At 43.5% G+C, this 24024-nt stretch overlaps 1 protein-coding gene across 1 annotated transcript; it reads right to left on the bottom strand.

Annotated features, from left to right (window-relative positions):
• Nucleotides 1-13058: 13058 nt before the first annotated feature.
• Nucleotides 13059-20981, bottom strand: LOC140070167 (taste receptor type 2 member 4-like). The gene is made up of 2 exons (XM_072116504.1): nucleotides 20379-20981; nucleotides 13059-13211 (listed from the first exon to the last, which is right to left on the bottom strand). The coding sequence occupies exons 1-2, from the start codon at nucleotides 20979-20981 to the stop codon at nucleotides 13059-13061; spliced, it is 756 nt and encodes a 251-aa protein (XP_071972605.1).
• Between the last annotated feature and the right edge of the window lie 3043 nt (nucleotides 20982-24024).

Here is a 24024-nt window from a genome sequence, read left to right as displayed (position 1 = left end):
TGTGCTTCCTTTGATACTTGGCTAGAAAATAGCCATAGGAGAATACAAACAGCTTCTTGAAGCCTACAGTAGCGTTCTATATATTTGATTTCTGGTTGATCTGCTGGTGGCTTTAGTTTCTGCAGTGCATGTACTTGCCAATTCTGAGCAATTTGTAGTGAGACTTGCGACCGCTGTGTTCTGCGCTTAGTGGCGCACATATCCATAGCAAAGGCTGAAGTGGGAAAATTCAGTAGGGGTTGGATTTCTATTAGGCACTAACTCAGTGTCATCTCATCTGGCATAGTAGTGTGCTTCCTTTGATACTTGGCTAGAAAATAGCCATAGGAGAATACAAACAGCTTCTTGAAGCCTACAGTAGCGTTCTATATATTTGATTTCTGGTTGATCTGCTGGTGGCTTTAGTTTCTGCAGTGCATGTACTTGCCAATTCTGAGCAATTTGTAGTGAGACTTGCGACCGCTGTGTTCTGCGCTTAGTGGCGCACATATCCATAGCAAAGGCTGAAGTGGCAAAATTCAGTAGGGGTTGGATTTCTATTAGGCAATAACTCAGTGTCATCTCATCTGGCATAGTAGTGTGCTTCCTTTGATACTTGGCTAGAAAATAGCCATAGGAGAATACAAACAGCTTCTTGAAGCCTACAGTAGCGTTCTATATATTTGATTTCTGGTTGATCTGCTGGTGGCTTTAGTTTCTGCAGTGCATGTACTTGCCAATTCTGAGCAATTTGTAGTGAGACTTGCGACCGCTGTGTTCTGCGCTTAGTGGCGCACATATCCATAGCAAAGGCTGAAGTGGGAAAATTCAGTAGGGGTTGGATTTCTATTAGGCACTAACTCAGTGTCATCTCATCTGGCATAGTAGTGTGCTTCCTTTGATACTTGGCTAGAAAATAGCCATAGGAGAATACAAACAGCTTCTTGAAGCCTACAGTAGCGTTCTATATATTTGATTTCTGGTTGATCTGCTTGTGGCTTTAGTTTCTGCAGTGCATGTACTTGCCAATTCTGAGCAATTTGTAGTGAGACTTGCGACCGCTGTGTTCTGCGCTTAGTGGCGCACATATCCATAGCAAAGGCTGAAGTGGGAAAATTCAGTAGGGGTTGGATTTCTATTAGGCACTAACTCAGTGTCATCTCATCTGGCATAGTAGTGTGCTTCCTTTGATACTTGGCTAGAAAATAGCCATAGCAATAGGATAGGATTGTTTGGTTCTAAAAACTCAAAAAAAAAACAAAAAACACAAAAAAAAACAAAAAACACAAAAAAACACAAAAAAAAACAAAAAAAAGTAAAAAAAAAAAAAAAGTTATAACTCTCATTTTAAAAATGTTTAACCCCAGGGCTAGGGGTAGAGGACGAGAGCGGGGACGTGGGCGTCCAACTACTGCAGGGGTCAGAGGCCGTGGTCCTGGGCGGGGTGAGACACCACCTGCTGATGAGGGAGCAGGGGAACGCCGCAGAGCTACACTCCCTAGGTTCATGTCTGAAGTTACTGGGACTCGTGGTAGAGCACTGTTGAGGCCAGAACAGTGCGAACAGGTGATGTCGTGGATTGCTGACAATGCTTCGAGCAATTTGTCCACCACCAGTCAGTCTTCCACACAGTCCACCCATGTCACCGAAATCTCCACTCCTCCAGCTCCTGCACCTCAGCCTCCTCCCCCCCAGTCTGCCGCCTCCCAGGAAAATTTGCCATTTGAACCGGCATACTCTGAGGAACTGTTTTCTGGACCCTTCCCACAGTCACAAACCACTTGTCCGGTTGCTGCTGAGCAATTTTCCGATGCCCAGGTTTTCCACCAGTCACAGTCTGTGGGTGATGATGACCTTATTGACGTAGTGGAAGTGTGTAAAGAGGTGTCCGACGATGAGGAGACACGGTTGTCAGACAGTGGGGAAGTTGTTGTCAGGGCAGGAAGTCCGAGGGGGGAGCAGACTGAGGGATCGGAGGATGATGAGGTGACAGACCCAAGCTGGGTTGAGAGGCCGGGTGAACACAGTGCTTCTGAGACGGAGGAGAGTCCTCGACCTGAACAGGTTGGAAGAGGCAGTGGTGGGGCCAGACGGAGAGGCAGGGCCAGAGCTGGTGCATCAGCGCCACTGTCAACTAGTGAAGCTCCCGTGGTGAGGGCTCTTGCGGCGAGGGCTAGATCTTCAGAAGTGTGGAGGTTCTTTAAGGAAACACCGGATGACCGACGGACTGTGGTGTGCAACATTTGCCAAACCAGGCTCAGCAGGGGTTCCACCACTACTAGCTTAACTACCACCAGTATGCGCAGGCATATGAATGCTAAGCACCCCACTCAGTGGCAACAAGCCCGTTCACCTCCGGCCGTGCACACCACTGCTCCTTCCCCTGTGTCAGCTGCTAGTCAGCCCCCTGCCCAGGACCCTGGCCCAAAAACCCCATCGTCGCCTCCACGATCCTCCACAGCATCCACCAGCGTTCAGCTCTCCATACCCCAGACGCTGGAGCGGAAACGCAAATATAGTGCAACCCACCCGCACGCCCAAGCCCTTAATGTGCACATCTCCAGATTGCTTAGCCTGGAGATGCTGCCCTATAGGCTAGTAGAGACCGAGGCCTTTCGCAACCTCATGGCGGCGGCCGCCCCTCGGTATTCGGTCCCCAGCCGCCACTACTTTTCCCGATGTGCCGTCCCAGCCCTGCACCAGCACGTGTCAGACAACATCATCCGTGCCCTGACCAACGCCGTTTCTGACAAGGTCCACCTGACCACGGACACGTGGACGAGTGCTGCCGGGCAGGGCCACTATATATCGCTGACGGCACATTGGGTTAACTTTGTGGAGGCTGGGACCGAGACTGACCCTGGGGCTGCTCATATACTGCCGACGCCGAGGATTGCGGGGCCTACCTCGGTCCAGGTGTTTCAGGCCTACTATGCCTCCTCCTCCTCCCACCCCTCCTCCACCTCCTCCTCCGAACTACCATCCGTGGGCACGGCGCCATCAGTCGGTAGCTCTAGGCACAGCAGCAGTGCCGTCGCTAAGCGACAGCAGGCGGTGCTCAAACTGCTGAGCCTAGGCGACAAAAGGCACACCGCCCAAGAGCTATTACAGGGCATCACGGCGCAGACTGATCTGTGGCTGGCACCGCTGAACCTCAAGCCGGGAATGGTTGTGTGTGACAACGGCCGTAACCTGGTGGCGGCTCTGCAACTCGGCAGACTGACACATGTGCCATGCCTGGCCCATGTGTTAAATCTGATAGTGCAGCGTTTCCTCAAGACATACCCCAATCTGTCTGATTTGCTCACGAAGGTGCGCCGCATCTGTGCGCATTTCAGGAAGTCCAGCCCAGATGCTGCCACTCTCAGGGCAGCGCAGCGCCGCCTCCAACTGCCCGCTCACCGACTGTTGTGCGACGTGCCCACGAGGTGGAATTCAACACTGACCATGTTATCCAGAGTTTACCAGCAGCGCAGAGCGATTGTAGACTGCCAGATGTCAACTTCCACCAGAACTGGTAGTCAGGTCAGTCAGCTTCCTCAAGTCTACAATGAGGAGTGGACGTGGATGTCTGATATCTGTCAGGTGCTGAGTAACTTTGAGGAGTCAACACAGATGGTCAGTGGCGATGCCGCCATCATCAGCCTCACCATCCCGCTGCTTGGCCTGTTGAAAAACTCTCTGGTCAGCATGAAGTCGGAAGCTTTGCGCTCGTCACAAGAGACGGGGGAAGAATATTCCCTTGTTGATAGCCAAAGCACCCTGAGGTCTGTTTCTCAGCGCATATCGGAGGAGGTGGAGGTGGAGGAGGATGAGGAGGAAGAGGAGGAGAATGTTGGCGAGACACAAGAGGGGACCATTGTTGAGTCCTTCACTGTTCAGCGTGTATGGGCAGAAGAAGAGGAGTTGGAGGAGTTGGAGGAGGAGGAAATGGACAGTCAGGCCAGTGAGGGGAGTGAATTCTTACGCGTTGGTACTCTGGCGCATATGGCAGATTTCATGCTAGGCTGCCTATCCCGTGACCCTCGCGTTCAAAGAATTTATTCCAGCACCGATTACTGGGTGTTCACTCTCCTGGACCCACGGTACAAGCAAAATCTTTCCACTCTCATCCCTGCAGAGGAAAGGAGTGTGAGAATGCATGAATACCAGCAGGCCCTGGTGCACAAGCTGAAACAGTATTTCCCTTCTGACAGCGCTAGCGGCAGAGTGCGTAGTTCTGCGGGACAAGTAGCGAGGGAGAGTAGGCGAGCAGGCAGCTTGTCCAGCACTGGCAAGGGTACGCTTTACAAGGCTTTTGCCAGCTTTATGTCACCCCAGCAAGACACTGTCACCTGTCCCCAGTCTCGGCAGAGTAGGGCTGATCTTTACAGAAAGATGGTGAGGGAGTACGTAGCTGACCATACCATCGTCCTAAATGATCACACAGCTCCCTACAACTACTGGGTTTCAAAGCTGGACATGTGGCACGAACTGGCGCTGTACGCCTTGGAGGTTCTTGCCTGCCCTGCCGCTAGCGTCTTGTCCGAGCGGGTTTTCAGTGCAGCTGGTGGCATCATCACCGATAAGCGTACACGCCTGTCGACTGACAGCGCTGACAGGCTGACGCTTATTAAAATGAATAAAGGCTGGATTTCTCAGAATTTCCAATCTCCACCAGGTGAAGGAAGCTCAACCTGAATAATTGATCCACTCCTCCTCCTCCTCCTCCTCATTTTCCTCCTTCTCCTCCTCTTTGTACAGTAAAGCAGAGGAAAATGGCTATTTTTTGACAGGGCCCACTGGCTCTTGCTATACTTCATGCATTTAATTTTTCTGGAGGGCCACCTACCCGGTCCTCTGTTTGAAACAATTTTTGTGAGTGCCACATACAGGCACTCAATCTATTCCATTTTTCTGGAGGGCCACCTACCCGGTCCTCTGGTTTGAACAATTTTTGGGACTGCCACATACAGGCACTCAATCTATTCCATTTTACTGGAGGGCCACCTACCTGCTCCTCTGGTTTGAAGAATTTTTGGGACTGCCACATACAGGCACTCAATCTATTCCATTTTACTGGAGGGCCACCTACCTGCTCCTCTGGTTTGAAAAATGTTTGGGACTGCCACATACAGGCACTATCCAAATTAAATTGTCTCCATAGCAGCCTCCGCACGTTGTCTCCATTGCTACCTCCAAAAGTCGTCCATATAGCTGCCTCCATACATCGTCCCTTTATCAAACGAGGTGTGTCAGGCAGAAATTTGGGTTGTTTTCATGGATTCCACATCAAAGTTGTTAACTTTGTCGCCACCCTGCTGTGTTATCCACAAAATATACTGGCAAACTTTTACCATTTAGGGATATTATTTCAGCGCTTCTTGCGCATCTGTTTACATTCCCCTCACCCGGCATATCCTAAACTTATAAGAACGCTACTACACTTGATCTTATACAAAAGGTTCTTAGAAGTGCTGTTTGGGGAGTAGCCTAGAGACAGGGGCTTGGATTGGCGAAAGCTCGCCTGGCAGCGGAACGCCAGCTCCATGCGCATCATGCGCTTCTTGCGCATCTGTTTACATTCCCCTAACCCGCCATATCCCAAACTTATAAGAACGCTACTACACTTAACTTGGTGCAGGCTGGGACCGAGTCTGACCCTGGGGCTGGTCATATACTGCCGACGCAGAGAATTGCGGGGCCTACCTCGGTCCAGGTCTCAAAGGCCTACTATACCTCCTCCCACCCCTCCTCCACCTCCTCCTCCTCCGAATTACCATCCGTGGGCATGGCGCCATCAGTCGGTAGCTCTAGGCACAGCAGCAGTGCCGTCGCTAAGCGACAGCAGGCGGTGCTGAAACTGCTGAGCCTAGGCGATAAAAGGCACACCGCCCAAGAGCTATTACAGGGCATTCCACATCAAAGTTGTTAACTTTGTCGCCACCCTGCTGTGTAATCCACAAAATATACTTGCAAACTTTTACCATTTAGGGATATTATTTCAGCGCTTCTTGCGCATCTGTTTACATTCCCCTCACCCGCCATATCCTAAACTTATAAGAACGCTACTACACTTGATCTTATACAAAAGTGCTGTTTGGGGAGTAGCCTAGAGACAGGGGCTTGGATTTGCGAAAGCTCGCCTGGCAGCGGAGCGCCAGCTCCATGCGCATCATGCGCTTCTTGCGCATCTGTTTACATTCCCCTCACCCGGCATATCCTAAACTTATAAGAACGCTACTACACTTGATCTTATACAAAAGTGCTGTTTGGGGAGTAGCCTAGAGACAGGGGCTTGGATTGGCGAAAGCTCGTCTGGCAGCGGAGCGCCAGCTCCATGCCAAGATCCAACTAACATAGTTTTAACTGCAGCACCTTTAATCTACTACTAGTTCACTGCCTCCATACATGGTCCCCTTATCAAACGAGCTGTGTCAGGCAGAATTTTGGGTTGTTTTCATGGCTTCCATGTTAACTTTGTCGCCACCCTGCTGTGTAATCCACAAAATATACTGGCAAACTTTTATCATGTACCGATATTATTTGAGCACTTCTTGCTCACCTCCTTTGGTTCCTCTCTGCCACCCATTGGTTTGAAGCCTGAGTCCATTTAGGGTATGTCGCCATGACACTCTCTAGCCTGCTGCCGCTGCCTCTGCATGCCGTCCCCTATAGTGTCAGGGTCAATTATTGCATGTTTTAGATACTATCTAGCTTCATTCTGTCACTCTGTCATGGCCATGCTGTTGCCCATAATTTTGGCATAATGGTGCGTTTAAGCAGCCTCAGAGGCATCCATGCATGCTGCCCCTGCTGTTTCCTGTCCATTTCCGTGGTGTTTCCATCCTTTTCTGAGGTTCCCAGGTGTTTGGCCAAGCTTCCCTGTGCAGAGCCTTGGTCCCCTTGAAAAATGCTCGAGTCTCCCATTGACTTCAATGGGGTTCGTTATTCGAGACGAGCACTCGAGCATCGGGAAAAGTTCGTCTCGAATAACGAGTACCCGAGCATTTTAGTGTTCGCTCATCTCTACAGAAGACCCAAAGGACCCAAGGGTGTTTCCAAAGCAAGAAGAGGACCTAAGGGGGGCATAAGAAAGGTGAGTACAGTGTTAATTTTTTACCTGGCTATGTACCTCAGTGGGCAGGCTGGCAGGGACTTGCTATGGGGCTGGCAGGCTATATGCTGAATGTGGGCTGGCAGGCTATATACTACAAGGGCTGGCAGGCTATGTACTACAGGAGCTGGCAGGCTATATACTTTAGTGGCTGGCAGGCTATATACTACGGGGGCTGCCTTTATACTACATGGGTTGGCAGGCTATATACTGGGGGACTGTGACCAATGCTTTTACCACCCTCAGCTTATACTCAAGCTAATAGGTTTTCTTTTCAGTTTCTTTATTAAAATTAGGTACCTTGGCTTATACTTGGGTCGGTTTATACTCGAGTATATACAGCAATTTATATTTTATTATACATACAGTTCTTTTATTGAGTACAATAGGGAGGAAGGAAGTGGAAGGACACTACAAGAATCTAAGTTTACTGTTATCATTAGTGATAGGAGCACCATGATCTGGAGTTGCAATGAGACCGTAAACCCACAACTAAATCCACTAAAGAACAGTTCTCGAGGAACTCTGAGGAATTTTTTGTTTTGGCCAAGCCATAAAGCTGACCATTGTAACATGCAATGGCCTAAAGATGGATGTATACAATGCCGCCTACAGTACTAATGGTCTGAAACACATCTACAGGAAGGAATGGTCAAAAAATTTGTCCTCAACGTTATATAGCAATTTGCATCTACAGGCATTTTTGAGCACTGTGCAGTGTTCAGTCCACAGTAATTAAAGTGAATTGTCCAGAATAAAAAACCTAACCTAATGTAGGTTAGCATAGGACACCAACCACTAGATAACTGGTGGTAGAGTGTCCTAATTAGGCTGCTCGTTCCCGCTAGGGGATGAGGGGGGGGGGTGGTGGTGGCTATTTTTAACAGGTTTTCTGGCATCTTTAATAACAAAATATTAGCTTTGTAAAACAGCTAGAGGTGCTCAGGCTGACGGCTCCCAAGTGCCTCTCGGCTTGCTGCAAGCCTCCTCCAGCTCCCAGTAGGGGTATTAGGGTCTGGCCGTTGACGTCAGAGCCAGGCGTGGAGAGAGCGGGGTGTGTGCTCCCTCCAAGTTATCTGGCCAGCAGGAGGAGGCTTGCAGTGGGGGCATGCAAAAATTAAAAGTCTGGGAAGCCGAGAGGCAGTCAGTTACTGTCAGTCTGAGCGATTATTAAAGATGTCAGAAAACTTGAATAAAACATTCCATAGATGGAATTTTGGATCATTTGCATAATTTTTGGTTTACCCCTCTTTTGCCATAGACATCCAAACTGCTCAGCTAGTTACAGAATTTACCTGCTACTGAAACAGAGCAATGGCTGGCAGATCGATCTTCACAGAAAGCTGTGGAGTTGGAGTAGGAGAAGGAAGTATATACATATGTAAAGGTATTTAAAGAAAGGTGATTTTCTTTTGTCATGCCAGTGCAGTAGGGGCTCAATATGTGATTTCTCGCAGGCCTCCTTATAAATTTGGCGCACAGGCTCACTACAATTGACTGCAGTAGAGAGCTGGAGTCAAGTGCACTTTTGCACAGAAAAACTTGGGTGGGAGTTAGTAAACCTGGTCCCCACCCTTGCCATGCATAGTTTTCGGAAAGTGGGTAGGGCGACAAAAACTCTACTTACTCAAAACTTTTTTACACAAAAAGCATAGAAATATACAAAAATGAGTGCTTTGTGCCTTTTTCTCTGTCAAAAAGGCATCTATTAAAGCTCTTCACTGAATCAAACTATTTTTTTTAAATCTCATACAGCTAAGGGCCCATCACACCCTTGATCCATCACTGCCTGCTTTAGTTCTCAGTTACATGTAATGATAACTTTGACTCTTCAAAGCCTCCCCACCCGGACCCTCGTTCTCAGCCCACTGCACCCAAGTTTTTTCTTAAGATGGGTAGAAACTTTGGAGTAAATGTACAGTGCATATTTGTTAGAGATTTGAAAAATTGGCAAAAAATCTATATTCTGTAGCAAGGATGAAACAAATTGGTCAATGTAACAAAACTTTTTAAATAACAACCCCCCACCCATCCCCCCACCACAGACACATCCATGGAGCTTTGGGTACTAGTTACAAAATTAATTTTTAGTGTTCAGGATGGATTTTAGTTGTTGTAATCAGTGATGACGGACTTGGCCAGCCCACATTTTAAAATCCTGTTTGGGTCTCTTACTCGACCAATAATATTTTCTGGCATTAAAACTACTGCGCCAACATTAACCTGCCAGCAGCATTGTACATTGCCATTTTGAGGGGGGTAGTCACTCCCAATGATGTTATATGGGAATGACTAACCTCCCCCAAGTGACGGCACCCAGCTTCCATGAAAAATTCCACATGAATTTCAGTATCGATTTTGAGATGGATTTTTAAGATGGTTTCAAAGCAGAATTTACCAATAGTTGTAAACCCCACCACTGCATGCTGTTTTATAATCTAAGTCTTTATTGAGTAGATAAAAGGGAACCTGTCAGCATAAATTGACCTAACAAACCACTACCAGTATGTCATCAAGCAGCTGAACACCCCTTAGATCATGTCTATGTCATGTCCCAGCATGGTGACATTGTTCAGAAAATCAACTTTGAAGTGGCATGTAATTTGGTTCTATAAAGTCAGGGAAGTGGAGAGTTAACACTGAAGTCAAGCTCTCCTCACTTCAGAATGACCTCTTCACTACATCCAGGCACATCCCTAACCAGATCTTCTTTATTCTGAGGTGAGGAGAGCTTGACTTCAATGTTAAAGCTCCGCCTCCCAGACTTTATACAACTAGATAACATCTCACTTCAAAGTTGATTTTCTGAATGATGCTACCACACTGGTCCATGAAAGAAACCTGATCTGGAAGGTTTGAGTCTGCTTCACAACATACTCGTCATGGCTAATTAAGTCAATTTCTGTTGACAGGTTCCCTTTAAGTTGAAGGTCTTGAGAAGGTAAGACGATGAATGATCTTTCTTAAAGTCTTATGAAGTTTACTGTTTCCTTTTATCAGTCCCACATAACTAAGAACACCACACACATAATTTAATACAATTATAAAGTGTCTGATTTTGTCAGCTAATAATTTAGTAGCCGCGATAGTCACATTACTAAATAACATAGTACACAGAACGAAGAGTGAGACTACAATGATGGTGGCCTGGATATGAGCTTCTGTTGATGAACTTTGAAATCCTTGTTTGTTGTTCTTTAAGACTTTGATGTGTCTACAAAGAGTATAGGTAATGGTAAAGCATGAGCTGGCAAAGAGGACTAAAGCAACTAGAGAAAACATTAAATAGAGTGAAAAACTGACCTCAGCAGACTGAATACTTGTGGATACGTTCAACGTGGGGCTATAGAGCTGACCATCAAAAAACTGCCTTTTTGAAGAATTTACTGCCAAAAAAAAGCTCAAAAGCAGAGACTCTACAACAGATAGCACTAGAAGCCATGGTAACATCTTATGGAAGGTCCTCTGTAGATAGATATAGAAAGAATTATGGATCTTCACAATCTTCAGGCAAAAATAAACGCAGAGCCAGGTAGAGAACCAGATGTTACAAGAGACTGACATCAGATTAAAGCCAAAAATCACAATTATGGTGCTCGTGATATTGTAGATGATGCTGAAGCACCTAAGGAGCCTCATCCCACCAAAGACCAGGTTGGAGACACTGATGCCTGTTATGATGACATCACTTATTTGAAGCATTCTTTTCTTCTTCCAATCCAAAATATTAACCATAAAAATAAAGATGTTGCATGGAAATAGGAAAAGTAAACTGGTAGTATCCACTATAATCAGAAATGTAAAAGAAACCATTTTTGTTGGATCAGCTCAAACTGATTCTTTTCTCAGACTCAATGACAATTTTATTTAGAGCTGCATGCAAATCACATTTGCATGTAACAATGTTGTGTATAAAATCGGTGGAAAAAAAAACTTGAATTCCCAAAGAGGTTATAACTAGAGATGAGCGAACATACTCGTCCGAGCTTGATGCTCGTTCGAGCATTAGCGTACTCGAAACTGCTCGCTGCTCGGACGAGTATTTCGCCAGTTCGAGAAAATGGCATCTCCAGTTGTTTTGATTTTTGGCGGCCAGAAACAGAGCCAATCACAAGCCAGGAGACTCTACACTCCACCCAGCATGACGTGGTACCCTTACACGTCAATAGCATTGGTTGGATGGCCTGATCAGGTGACCCTGGAATAGACTAGCCGCTGCCCGCGCTGCTCGGATCATTCTGTGTCTGGATGCCGCTAGGGAGAGAGCTGCTGCTGGTCAGGGAAAGCGTTAGGGTGTTCTATTAGGATAGTGTTAGGCAGGAGTGATTCTACAAGAACCCAACAGTTCTTCTTAGGGCTACAATAACGTTTTATTTTACTTCTTTTTGTTTGCTTGTGGCTGGGCTTGCTGGCATTAGTAGTGCAGCTAGTACCATATTGTGAGGAATTTGCAGGGAGACTTGTGTTTAGCTCTTAGTGACACACATATCCACCTCAAACACCGAAGTGGGACAATTTATTAGGGGTTTGATTTGAATTAGGCAGAGTCTGCTGATTTATTTTTTTTTACATTTATTTCTTTTTAGAACTCACAGTAATCTGGCAAAGCAGTGTGCTTTCAGTGTAGGCTACAAAATAGCCATAGGAGAACCCCAACGGCTTATTTAGGCCTACAATAGCGTTATATTTTCCTTTTTTTTGGTTTGCTTGTGGCTGGGCTTGCTGGCATTAGTAGTGCAGCTAGTACCATATTGTGAGTAATTTGCAGGGAGACTTGTGTTTAGCTCTTAGTGACTTTATACATGCATCTAACTTCAAAGATGATCTGGATGATGCCACCACACCGAGTCATGAAAATAAAAACTATTTAGAAGCTGTTCAACTGCTTGACAACACACTGGTAGTGGTTTATTAGGCCAATGTCTGATGACAGGTTCCCTCTAAGGCACTCATTTGGGTTAAATTGCTGTGTACCCACAAAAAATGTTCTGAAAAAAACAACACAAGCAGACTGAAAATACATTAGAAGAACAAGGAGACAACTATTACCATAATATCCTTTACTAATACTAATCACTCAAAACATATTCAAACATTAAAAATATTATTCAAACATTGACTACAAAGAGTTGAACCTCTACAATTCAAAGATAGTAACTTCTGGATTTGAACATACAGTTAAATAAAACCAAAATAGATTAAAACTATAATTTACAGTCATAAGAATGTTGTCATAGTTAATCCTAAAACTAAAGCTGTAAAAAATAACATAGCATCAAAAAAACTCTTAAATTGTTAATGTTTAATTTAAAATAATATAGAATATATGTAAATTATAAGCGTTTATGTTTAAAGTGTAACTGTCTTTTTATAATATTTTTTTATAGTATAATATTGTGTGAGGGGGTTGTTGTGAGCATTTTTAAAATATATTTTATTAACACTTTCTGCTTAGTTTGTAAAGAAACAGGCTGAAATGTTCCCTCCTGTACACATCTTATCTCCCTGTGTTTGTTTACACAGCTCTGAGCAGTGACCCCTTCACCCTTAGCTTGATGTTTGAAAATAATTATCATACCAAACTACAGACAGGGAAAGAGCAAAAAGAAACACTCACTGCTCAGAGCTGTGTAAACAAATAGAGAAAAAAGGAGAGAAAGTGCCCCATTGAGCCTTTTAGACAGATCAGCCTTTTAAAGGGCATTTTTGACTTGTTTCTTTACAAACTTATAAGAATTCCTGTTAAAGTATGTTAGAAACAATGTTCACAACATTCCCTCCACCCACCACAAAATTAAGAATTATCAGAATGTTTCAAATTCATATTAATATAATAAAGGAAAACAATCTATCACATTTTTCTTAGTAACCTAAAAAAGTCAGTAAACTTTGAAGAACTATAGATAACCTAAACTAATACACATGTAATTATTTTATATAGAATATGTAAAAACCATATATACTCGAGTATAAGCCAAGTTTTTCAACCCTTCATGCTTCCGATACTCCGGTGCCTCTTCGGGTCCTTTGAGTCCTCTTCGGGTTCTTCCACTCCTCTTCGGCCACTCTTCGGTTCACAAACACTGACGTTGGCAAGCAGCTGACTATATTCTGTGTGCTGGCCGAGTGTGAAGACCTGAAGAGGAGCAGAATGAGTTGCAGAAGACCCAAAGGACCCAAGGGTGTTTCCAAAGCAAGAAGAGGACCTACGGGGGCATAGGAAAGGTGAGTACAGTGTTAATTTTTTACTACAGGTGTGCTGGCTATATACCACAGGGGGCAGGCTGGCAATATACTTTGGGGCTGGCAGGCTATATGCTGCAGGGGGCTGGCATGCTATATACTACAGGGGCTGGGCAGGCTGTATACTACAGGGACTGGCAGGCTATGTACTACAGGATCTGGAAAGCTATATACTTTAGTGGCTGGCAGGCTATATACTACCGGGGGCTGCCTTTATACTACAGGGGTTGGCAGGCTATATACTGGGGGGCTGTGACCAATGCATTTCCCACCCTCAGCTTATGCGCAAGCTAATAGGTTTTCCCAGTTTCTTTATTAAAATTAGGTACCTTGACTTATACTTGGGTCGGCTTACACTCGAGTATATACCGCAATTTATATTTTATTATACATACAGTTCTTTTATTGAGTACAATAGGGAGCAAGGAAGTGGAAGGACACTACAAGAATCTAAGTTTACTGCAGCTGTTATCATTAGTGATAGGAGCACCATGATCTGGAGTTGCAATGAGACAATAAACCCACAACTAAATCCACTAAAGAACAGTTCTCGAGGAACTCTGAGGAATTTTTTGTTTTGGCCAAGTCATAGAGCTGACCATTGTAACATGCAATGGCCTAAAGATGGATGTACAAAATGCCGCCTACAGTATTGATGGTCTGAAACACATCTACAGGAAGGAATGGTCAGAAAATTCCTCCTCAACGTTATATAGCAATTTGCTTCTACAGGCATTTTTGAGCACTGTGCAGAATTATCAAAATGTTCTTGAAGTTCTGTCCACAGTAATTAAATTGAATTGTCCTGAATAAAAAATCGAACCTAATGTAGGTTAGCATAGGACACCGACTATTGATAACTGGTGGTAGAGTGTCCTAATTAGGCTGCTCATTCCCGCTAGGGGATGGGGGTGTGGCTATTTTTAACAGGTTTTCTGGCATCTTTAATAACAAAATATTGGCTTTGTAAAACAGCCAGAGGTGCTCAGGCTGACGGCTCCCGAGCGCCTCTCAGCTTGCTGCAAGCCTCCTCCTGCTCCCCGCTGGGGTATTAGGATCTGGCCGGTGATGTCAGAGCCAGGCATGGAGAGAGTGGAGCGTGTGATCCCTGCAAGTTATCTGGCCAGCAGCAGGAGGAGGCTTGCAGTGGGGTCATGCATAAATTAAAAGTCTGGGAAGCTGAGAGGCAGTCGGTCACTGCCAGCCTGAGAGATTATTAAAGATGTCAGAAAACTTGAATAAAACAGTACCCACATTCCATAGATGGAACAAGGTGCCTAATTAGGACACTCTGCCACCAGTAATCTGGTGCTAGATGTCCTTTAAGATGTGCATTTTGGATCATTTGCATAAATTTTGGTTTACCCCTCTTTTGCCATAGACATCCAAACTGCTCAGCTAGTTACAGAATTTACCTGCTACTGAAACAGAGCAATGGCTGGCAGATCGATCTTCACAGAAAACTGTGGAGTTGGAGTAGGAGAAGGAAGTATATGCATATGTAAAGGTGATTTTCTTTTGTCATGCCAGTGCAGTAGGGGCTCATTATGTGATTTCTTGCAGGCCTCCTTATAAATTTGGAGCACAGGCTCACTACAATTGACTGCAGTAGAGAGCTGGAGTCAAGTGCACTTTTACACAGAAAAACTTGGGTGGGAGTTAGTAAACCTGGTCCCCACCCTTGCCATGCATATTTTTCGGAAAGTGGGTAGGGCGACAAAAAAACTCTACTTACTCAAAACTTTTTTACACAAAAAGCATAGAAATATACAAAAATGAGTGCTTTGTGCCTTTTTCTCTGTCAAAAAGGCATCTATTAAAGCTCTTCACTGAATCCAACTATTTTTTTTAAATCTCATACAGCTAAGGGCCCATCACACCCTTGATCCATCACTGCCTGCTTTAGTTCTCAGTTACATGTAATGATAACTTTGACTCTTCAAAGCCTCCCCACCCGGACCCTCGTTCTCAGCCCTCTGCACCCAAGTTTTTTCTTAAGATGGGTAGAAACTTTGGAGTAAATGTACAGTGCATATTTGTTGGAGATTTGAAAAATTGCCAAAAAATCTATATTCTGTAGCAAGGATGAAACAAATTGGTCAATGTAACAAAACTTTTTAAATAACAACCCCCCACCCATCCCCCCACCACAGACACATCCATGGAGCTTTGGGTACTACTTACAAAATTAATTTTTAGTGTTCAGGATGGATTTTAGTTGTTGTAATCAGTGATGACGGACTCGGCCAGCCCACATTTTAAAATCCTGTTTGGGTCTCTTACTCGACCAATAATATTTTCTGGCATTAAAACTACTGCGCCAACATTAACCTGCCAGCAGCATTGTACATTGCCATTTTGAGGGGGGTAGTCACTCCCAATGATGTTATATGGGAATGACTAACCTCCCCCAAGTGACGGCACCCAGCTTCCATGAAAAATTCCACATGAATTTCAGTATCGATTTTGAGATGGATTTTTAAGATGGTTTCAAAGCAGAATTTACCAATAGTTGTAAACCCCACCACTGCATGCTGTTTTATAATCTAAGTCTTTATTGAGTAGATAAAAGGGAACCTGTCAGCATAAATTGACCTAACAAACCACTACCAGTATGTCATCAAGCAGCTGAACACCCCTTAGATCATGTCTATGTCATGTCCCAGCATGGTGACATTGTTCAGAAAATCAACTTTGAAGTGGCATGTAATTTGGTTCTATAAAGTCAGGGAAGTGGAGAGTTAACACTGAAGTCAAGCTCTCCTCACTTCAGAATGACCTCTTCACTACATCCAGGCACATCCCTAACCAGATCTTCTTTATTCTGAGGTGAGGAGAGCTTGACTTCAATGTTAAAGCTCCGCCTCCCAGACTTTATACAACTAGTTTACATCTCACTTCAAAGTTGATTTTCTGAATGATGCTCCCACACTGGTCCATGAAAGAAACCTGCTCCTGAAGGTTTGAGTCTGCTTCACAACATACTCGTCATGGCTAATTAAGTCAATTTCTGTTGACAGGTTCCCTTTAAGTTGAAGGTCTTGAGAAGGTAAGACGATGAATGATCTTTCTTAAAGTCTTATGAAGTTTACTGTTTCCTTTTATCAGTCCCACATAACTAAGAACACCACACACATAATTTAATACAATTATAAAGTGTCTGATTTTGCCAGCTAAGAATTTAGTAGCCGCGATAGTCACATTAGTAAATAACATAGTACACAGAACGAAGAGTGAGACTACAATGATGGTGGCCCGGACATGGGCTTCTGTTGATGAACTTTGAAATCCTTGTTCGTTGTTCTTTAAGACTTTGATGTGTCTACAAAGAGTATAGGTAATGGTGAAGCATGAGCTGGCGAAGAGGACTAAAGCAACTAGAGAAAACTTTAAATAGAGTGAAAAACTGACCTCAGCAGACTGAATACTTGTGGATACGTTCAACGTGGGGCTATAGAGCTGACCATTAAACAACTCCCTTTTTGAAGAATTTACTGCCACATAAAAGCTCAAAAGCAGAGACTCTACAACAGATAGCACTAGAAGCCATGGTAACATCTTATGGAAGGTCCTCTGTAGATAGATATAGAAAGAATTATGGATCTTCACAATCTTCAGGCAAAAATAAACGCAGAGCCAGGTAGAGAACCAGATGTTACAAGAGATTGACATCAGATTAAAGCCAAAAATCACAATTGTGGTGCTCGTGATATTGTAGATGGAGCTGAAGCATCTAAGGAGCCTCATCCCACCATAGACTAGGTTGGAGACACTGATGCCTGTTATGATGACATCACTTATTTGAAGCATTCTTTTCTTCTTCCAATCCAAAATATTAACCATAAAAATAAAGATGTTGCATGGAAATAGGAAAAGTAAACTGGTAGTATCCACTATAATCAGAAATGTAAAAGAAACCATTTTTGTTGGATCAGCTCAAACTGATTCTTTTCTCAGACTCAATGACAATTTTATTTAGAGCTGCATGCAAATCACATTTGCATGTAACAATATTGCGTATAAAATCTGTGGAAAAAAAACTAGACTACCCTAAGAGGTTATAACCTGATATATTGCAATTGGTTGGTTTGGACAAGGCATGGTTCTAAAGATCACCTCAGGCAGCAGAAAGTTCAGGGTCACCCCTGGGCCCTTATCAGCAATAAACTGTCTGCAAAAACGGCTAATGAGTCTTTTTTGTTGCTCTGGAGGAATTGTGGACAGTCATGTTTGTAGAATTGTTGTAATTCACCCACATTGGAAGGTGTTTCTGAGTATGAACTGCATTTTTTAGGGTCACCCCACGGTGTCTCAATTGGATTATAGTCATGACTTCTCCTCGAACACTCAAATGTCTTCATGTTTTTCGTAAGACATTCAGAGGTGGACATGTTGGTGTGCATAACCCAAGTGCTTCATCTCAAGGTCACAAGCAGATAGCCTGATATTCTCCTTCAAGATTTGTTGGTAGACTGCAGAATTCATGGCTCCATTTATTACAGCAAGTCCTCCATGTCCTGCCCCAAACCATCACACTTCTACTGTTCTACTGTTGATATGATGTTCCTTTTCTCAAAAGGCCCATAATTGATCACAGATTATCTGCATGAAGTGCCTTTTACAAAATGACCCAGGGAGGTAAGTGCAGTAGATCAGGGTCTAAAAGTGGTCATCTCCAGCAGCCCTTTAGGTATTGTGAGATACTTGATTTATCTGAGTAACTGCTTCTATATGGCATTGGCTATGTAAAAAATTCAGCCCTGTTGAAAGTCAACTTTGGTAGAGTCGGGGGAAGGCTGAGTATAAGACCTACAGTTTTGGGTGGGCATAGATGTAATTGGGTCAGACTGGAACCAAGGATCTAAGGAACCAAACCCCTTAAGGACCAGGCCCTTTTTCGTTTTTTCTTTTTTGCGTTTCAATTTTTCACTCCCCACTTTCAAAAATCTATAACTTTTTTATTTTTGCATGTAAAGAGCTGTGTGAGGGCTTGTTTTTGGCGTAACAAATTCCACTTCATAGTAACAGTACTTAATATTACATCACATGCCATGTACTGGGAAGCGGGGAAAAAATTCCAAATGGAGTAAAATTGGTGAAAAAATGCATTTGCTCCATTTTCTTGTGGTCTTAGATTTTACAGTTTTCACTGTGCGCTCAAATAACACATCTCCTTTATTCTCTGGGTTGGTGCGATCATGGGGAAATTTATATAGGTTTTATAATGTTTTCTAAAATTTACAAAAATTAAAAACTCCTGTAAAAAAAAAAAAAAAATTTTGCCATCGCAAATAACTTTTTCATACTTCGGTGGACGGAGCTCTGGGCGTTGCCACAGTATAGCAGTATATGAGGATTTTATACATCATCTATTACAATGTGCAAATCGCACATTGTAGTAAATGGGTTAAAATCAGAAAGCCGGGTGTTTGTGTGACCCAAGCTGTTACAGTAACTGATCGCTGCCCCCGATGTGATCGAATCCAAATGCCTCAGGTAGCTTTGCGGGAGGCATTTACATGGTTAATACCAGTGATAGTGATTGGTACCACCACTGGGTGTTACCTGTGGGTGTTTGCAGCAAACACCTATCTTATATGAAGAGGGCTCATCCATGAGTGCTCTCCAATAGTGGGAGCGGAGGTCGGTAAGAGGTTAAGCAGCAGAAGGGGAAGTCTAATTCCATTTGGTCTATTTCCTGCAATTTTGAATCTTCTAGCTCATAATGAGTTGTAACATCTAATTTGAGGGGCGTATACTGTATTTCTTTTCTTGCTTAACCCCAATAGGTGTTATTTTATAAATTGTCTTGCTCCCACCTTTGGTTCCTACTATGGCTAATCCCGCCCCCAGCTTACGTTTAACGGGTCCGCTATTCACTACATAGAAACCATAGAGCTACAAGTTTTTTCAGGATAGCCTCATATAAATGGTCATGGCCTAGCATCATAAATGTTCATGTGCATTATTCAGATGTACTCATGTGTATCCTCTTTGAACACTGATGCAGGAGCTGGCCTTGTAATAATTTTTTATGGTCCGCCTTTCCTTAAAAAGATATTTGAAAAATAGTCTAATGAGTATCTACTGATCTGAGGAGGGTTGTTAGCCGGAAACCAACAGGAGCAGGTGACGCCTCCGGGGCACATGCAGTTCAAGGATATTTTAGCCAGCTAGTTGGTTTTTTCCAATTCAGCTGCTTGATATCAGGAGCTGTAGGCTCCCCACAAGTGCCAGCAGTTTAGTAAGCCCCAAGGAGGTAGTAAACTCCACCAATATCAACAATATTCCAAATTAAACTATTAAAATAATTATTATGATGAAGCCAACCTTGCTTTGACTTTTTTCATTGGGTTGTGATGTGTAAAGTGTCAAGTTAAATTCCATTGCATCTTAACCTCAGATAATATTAGGCAAGAGGATTAATTGGAGAATTTTATTAAACATATGGCTACATGTGTTAATGCCAAATTGGTGTCTTATTTATACAATACATATAGAGATACAAGAAGAAAAAAATAATCTTACTAAGCATCAAACAAGTCTACAGTATGAGAAGCTACACAAGGATCAATAAACCATCAACCAGAACAGTAAAACAAAGAGTTAAAACAGAATAAAATGATATAATAAAAAGTGATCAACATAATATATAATAACTTAATATCACCTAATATTAATGACAAAAAGTTTACAGTCAACCAAAAAATAGTTCATCGTCATGTGATGTCAAAGTATCTGTGGTATAAGTGATTTAACAATTCCAAAAATTCTCACCCCTTCCACAGATCACAAAAAATAAATAAATAAACAATTATTTGCATATTAGGAATAACTTTCATTGCATATCATTAGATGTATTGCAACATTGTAATTTTCTGAAGATGTTCCTCAGACTTTTCTCCAGGTTCCGGTTTCCTTTGATTAAATTCCAACAGACCACAACTTTACTTATAGTATAAAAAGGAACAATCACATACTTCAATCTTTTATTGTGTGATGTCATAATTATTGTAAAAGTACAAAGAATAATGATATTATTAATTAGAAAAGATATTACTGTCCTCAAGGCTTGGACATGGGCTTCCATGTTGGGACTTCTAAAGCCACCAAAGTTTTGTTGGACTTGATCTATATGTTTGATAAGAGAAGTGACGATACCTAAGACGGAGATGGAGAAGATCAACATTGCAGTCCAGGACAGAATCATAAAAGATGCAATGTCCTTGGCTTTGATATATGCAGAAGTGGAAGAGGAGGTGTTAAGTGTGGAATTGACTGTGGCTTGTTCTAGAAATTGAAGAATTACTGGGACACTGAGAAGTACAGACACCAGTATAACTGACACAAAGAGCCAGGGCAGAATCTTCTGAAAGTTCCTTTGCAGACAGATGTATAATGTATTCTTCACATTCACAATCTTCAGACAGAAGTAAACACAGAGGAAGGTGGAGAACCAGATATTACAGAACATAATCATTAAAAATACAACCAAGTACATATTTGTCATCATAAGATCATCATATGACATATTAAGGAACCTCATTTTGTGAAGCACATCCTCTAGAATGTTACATACACTGATGCTGGTGATGAGTTGGTCAACTTGTGGAAGTTTCTTGTCTTTTATCCAAGTGAGAAGATTCACAATAAAAATAAACATGTTTGCTGGTATGAAAGTTAGGAAAGTGATATAATCAGAAATGTAAAGTATTAATTCTAATATTATCATTATGTTTGGATAAGATGCGAAAAATTGAACCGACTATACAGGACCACGACTGGTGCTGCTCTACTTGTCTTCTTCCATTTACTCCTTAGCGTAACTATAACACGATCCAGATGCAAATAACATTTGCTTGTAATTGATAGAAATGTACGTCACTGATATGTTCTCTTTCTTTCCTGATCTTTAAAGGGAAACTGTCAACAGAGGACTGTTTTTAGTAGTCCAGAGGTTCCCACTGACACAGGAAAGCATAATGTAAAACAATTTGTACAAAATGTTTAACTTTTGTGGCTAATAAAATAAATAAGATTAAACTTCACCAGCCTCCCTACCAGCTTTCAGCTTTAAGTCCCAGGGGGGTGTGGTCCATGGACTTGAGTGTGCCCCCCCTTCACTCAAGGTGTCCGCTCATCATTCTCCCCATTTGAATTCAAATCCAGCATCCCTCTGCCTCCTCCCCATCTCCTCCTCACGCTGATCCCCAACATTCACATTGAAAGCCAGTGTTTTTCCTACTCCGTCACCCATCTACCCCTCTTACTGACCACAGCAATCAGAGTTGGCGCTTGCGGAGTTAGCAGCTAACACAATGAAGACAGGCGACCGGGGAGAGAGGAGGGACACTGGATTTGGATTTGATTGTGGAGGACCAACGAAAGGAGGAGAAGGGGGAGGGATGATGAGGGATGCTGGATTTGGATTTTAATGTAGAGATTGGCACCTTGGGTGGAGGGAAGGGGACTATGCTCCATGAACCATAATTCCTTGGGACTTGAGGCTAAAATCTGGCAGGGAGCCAGGTGAAGCTTAATCTAATCTCAACCACCAGGAGACTAAAGCGGACTCAAGTAAGAAGTAAGAGGACCTCTCAGTTCCTTTTACTTCCATTACCTTCAGAACCTGAAAACCCGTGTTTAGGTATCTTGTGTCTAAACAAACACCAGGATTTCTCATAAAGGCATTTATTTAGCACTGTTACACATTTTCTAAGGTGATTATACTACTGATTACAGTAGCGGATCACCAATCAAAACTATGAGGAAGTCAATGCCTATGGAGGGGTCAATGCCTATCTACCTATGAGAGGGTGAGAAGGTGATAGCCTATATTATCTATGCAGGGTCATTACCTGTCTATACTACCTATGGGGGGTCATTGGCTGTCTATACTTCCTATGGATGGTCATTTCCTGTCTATACTACCTATTGGGGTCATTGCCTGTCTATACTTGCTATGGGGGTTTACACATTACCTGTGTAAACTACCTAGGGCAGTGGTGGTGAACCTATGGCACTGGTGCCAGAGATGGCACTCAGAGGAATCTCTGTGGGCACACAGGCTGTCTCCCAGGCACAGAGTTTGCCAGACATAGCATCTTCCTGCAGTCTCAGGTAGTCCAAGTAGTGCCCTGCTATTGTAAAGTGACCCATCCTGTGCTGCTTGGTCCTGTCCAGAGAGTGAAAATGTGTCCGATTGGAGCTCAAAGATTCTGATAGCAATAAGTTTGTTACTGCCTAGATTGCTGTGTTGGCACTTTGGGAAAAGCTAGTGGTTTTTGAGTCTCACTTTGGGCACTCAATCTCTAAAAGGTTCACCATCACTGACCTAGGAGTGGGTCATTGCTTATCTATATTAGCTATAAGGGGTCATTTGCTGTTTACGCAACCTACAGAGGTCATTGCTTATCTATACTACCTGTGGGTGTTATTGCCTATTAGAATAGCTTTTTTTTAGAGGATATTGCTTGCAATTATCCCACATGTGAAGGTTATTGGTTGACGTGGTATTTCAGGAAATGTATGTAGCAATTTGTCCTTCATCAGTTTTCTTTTATTTCAGATCCAGATCTGTTGTATTTTGTCCCAAGATTTTGTACGTAAACCGAACCCCAAACTCATTATGACTTAACATGGCAACAAAGCGTTTAAAATAAATTGGTGCTGATGTTCTATAATGTACAGTGGGATATGTTGGGTTACTATTAGAGATGAGCGAGCACTAAAATGCTCGGGTACTCGTTATTCGAGACAAACTTTTCCCGATGCTCGAGTGCTCGTCTTGAATAACGAGCCCCATTGAAGTCAATGGGAGACTCGAGCATTTTTCAAGGGGACCAAGGCTCTGCACAGGGAAGCTTGGCCAAACACCTGGGAACCTCAGAAAAGGATGGAAACACCACGGAAATGGACAGGAAACAGCAGGGGCAGCATGCATGGATGCCTCTGAGGCTGCTTAATCATGCCATTATGCCAAAATTATGGGCAACAGCATGGCCATGACAGAGTGACCGAATGAGGCTAGATAGCATCTAAAACATCCAATAATTGACCCTGACACTATAGGGGACGGCATGCAGAGGCAGCGGCAGCAGGCTAGAGAGTGTCATGGCGACATACCCTAAATGGACTCAGGTTTCACCAAAGGAGGTGAGCAAGAAGCGCTGAAATGAATTCCTATGTGAACAAAAGGTTGACCGTATATTTAGCCGATAACACAGCATGGTGGCGACATAGTGACCAAGTTCCATAACCTATCTGGTGAAACACCCGAAAAATGAACCTGACACAGCTCGTTTGATAAAGGGACGACATGTGGAGGCAGCCATGGAGACGACTTCCATGATTAAGAGTGACTACTGGGGCATCCATATTGCTTCTATGATTGAAACTTCAGGTCTCCAGCATGGTGACAGATGGGCCGAGTTCCACTATGCATCTGGTGAAACACCTGAAAATTCTGCCTGACACAGCTCGTTTGATAAGGGGATGATGTGCTGCATATCCTCTCGTGCTCCAGCATCTGGGGTATAGAGAGTTGAAAGTTGCGCATGGAGACATTGGTGGACGCTGTGGAGGATCGTGGAGGCAAAATGGACAGGAAACAGCAGGGGCAGCATGCATGGATGCCTCTGAGCCTGCCTAATCTTGGGATGGAGCTGGCGGTCCGCTGCCAGGCAAGCTTTCGCCTGTCCAAGCCC

This window comes from Engystomops pustulosus, chromosome 7, assembly GCF_040894005.1.
Source record: "Engystomops pustulosus chromosome 7, aEngPut4.maternal, whole genome shotgun sequence".
Classification (NCBI taxonomy): domain Eukaryota; kingdom Metazoa; phylum Chordata; class Amphibia; order Anura; family Leptodactylidae; genus Engystomops; species Engystomops pustulosus.
Note: the sequence above shows the minus strand (reverse complement) of the source record. Positions and strands in the feature narration are given on the sequence as shown.

Bases quoted from the DNA above. Each gene is read 5' to 3' on its own strand.
- LOC140070167 (XM_072116504.1), bottom strand. From the start codon at position 20,981: ATGTTTATTTTTATTGTGAATCTTCTCACTTGGATAAAAGACAAGAAA. The intron at 13,212-20,378 runs GTAATATCTTTT...GCTCCTCTTCAG, and splicing joins ATGTCCAAGCCTTGAGGACA to GTCTTCACACTCGGCCAGCA.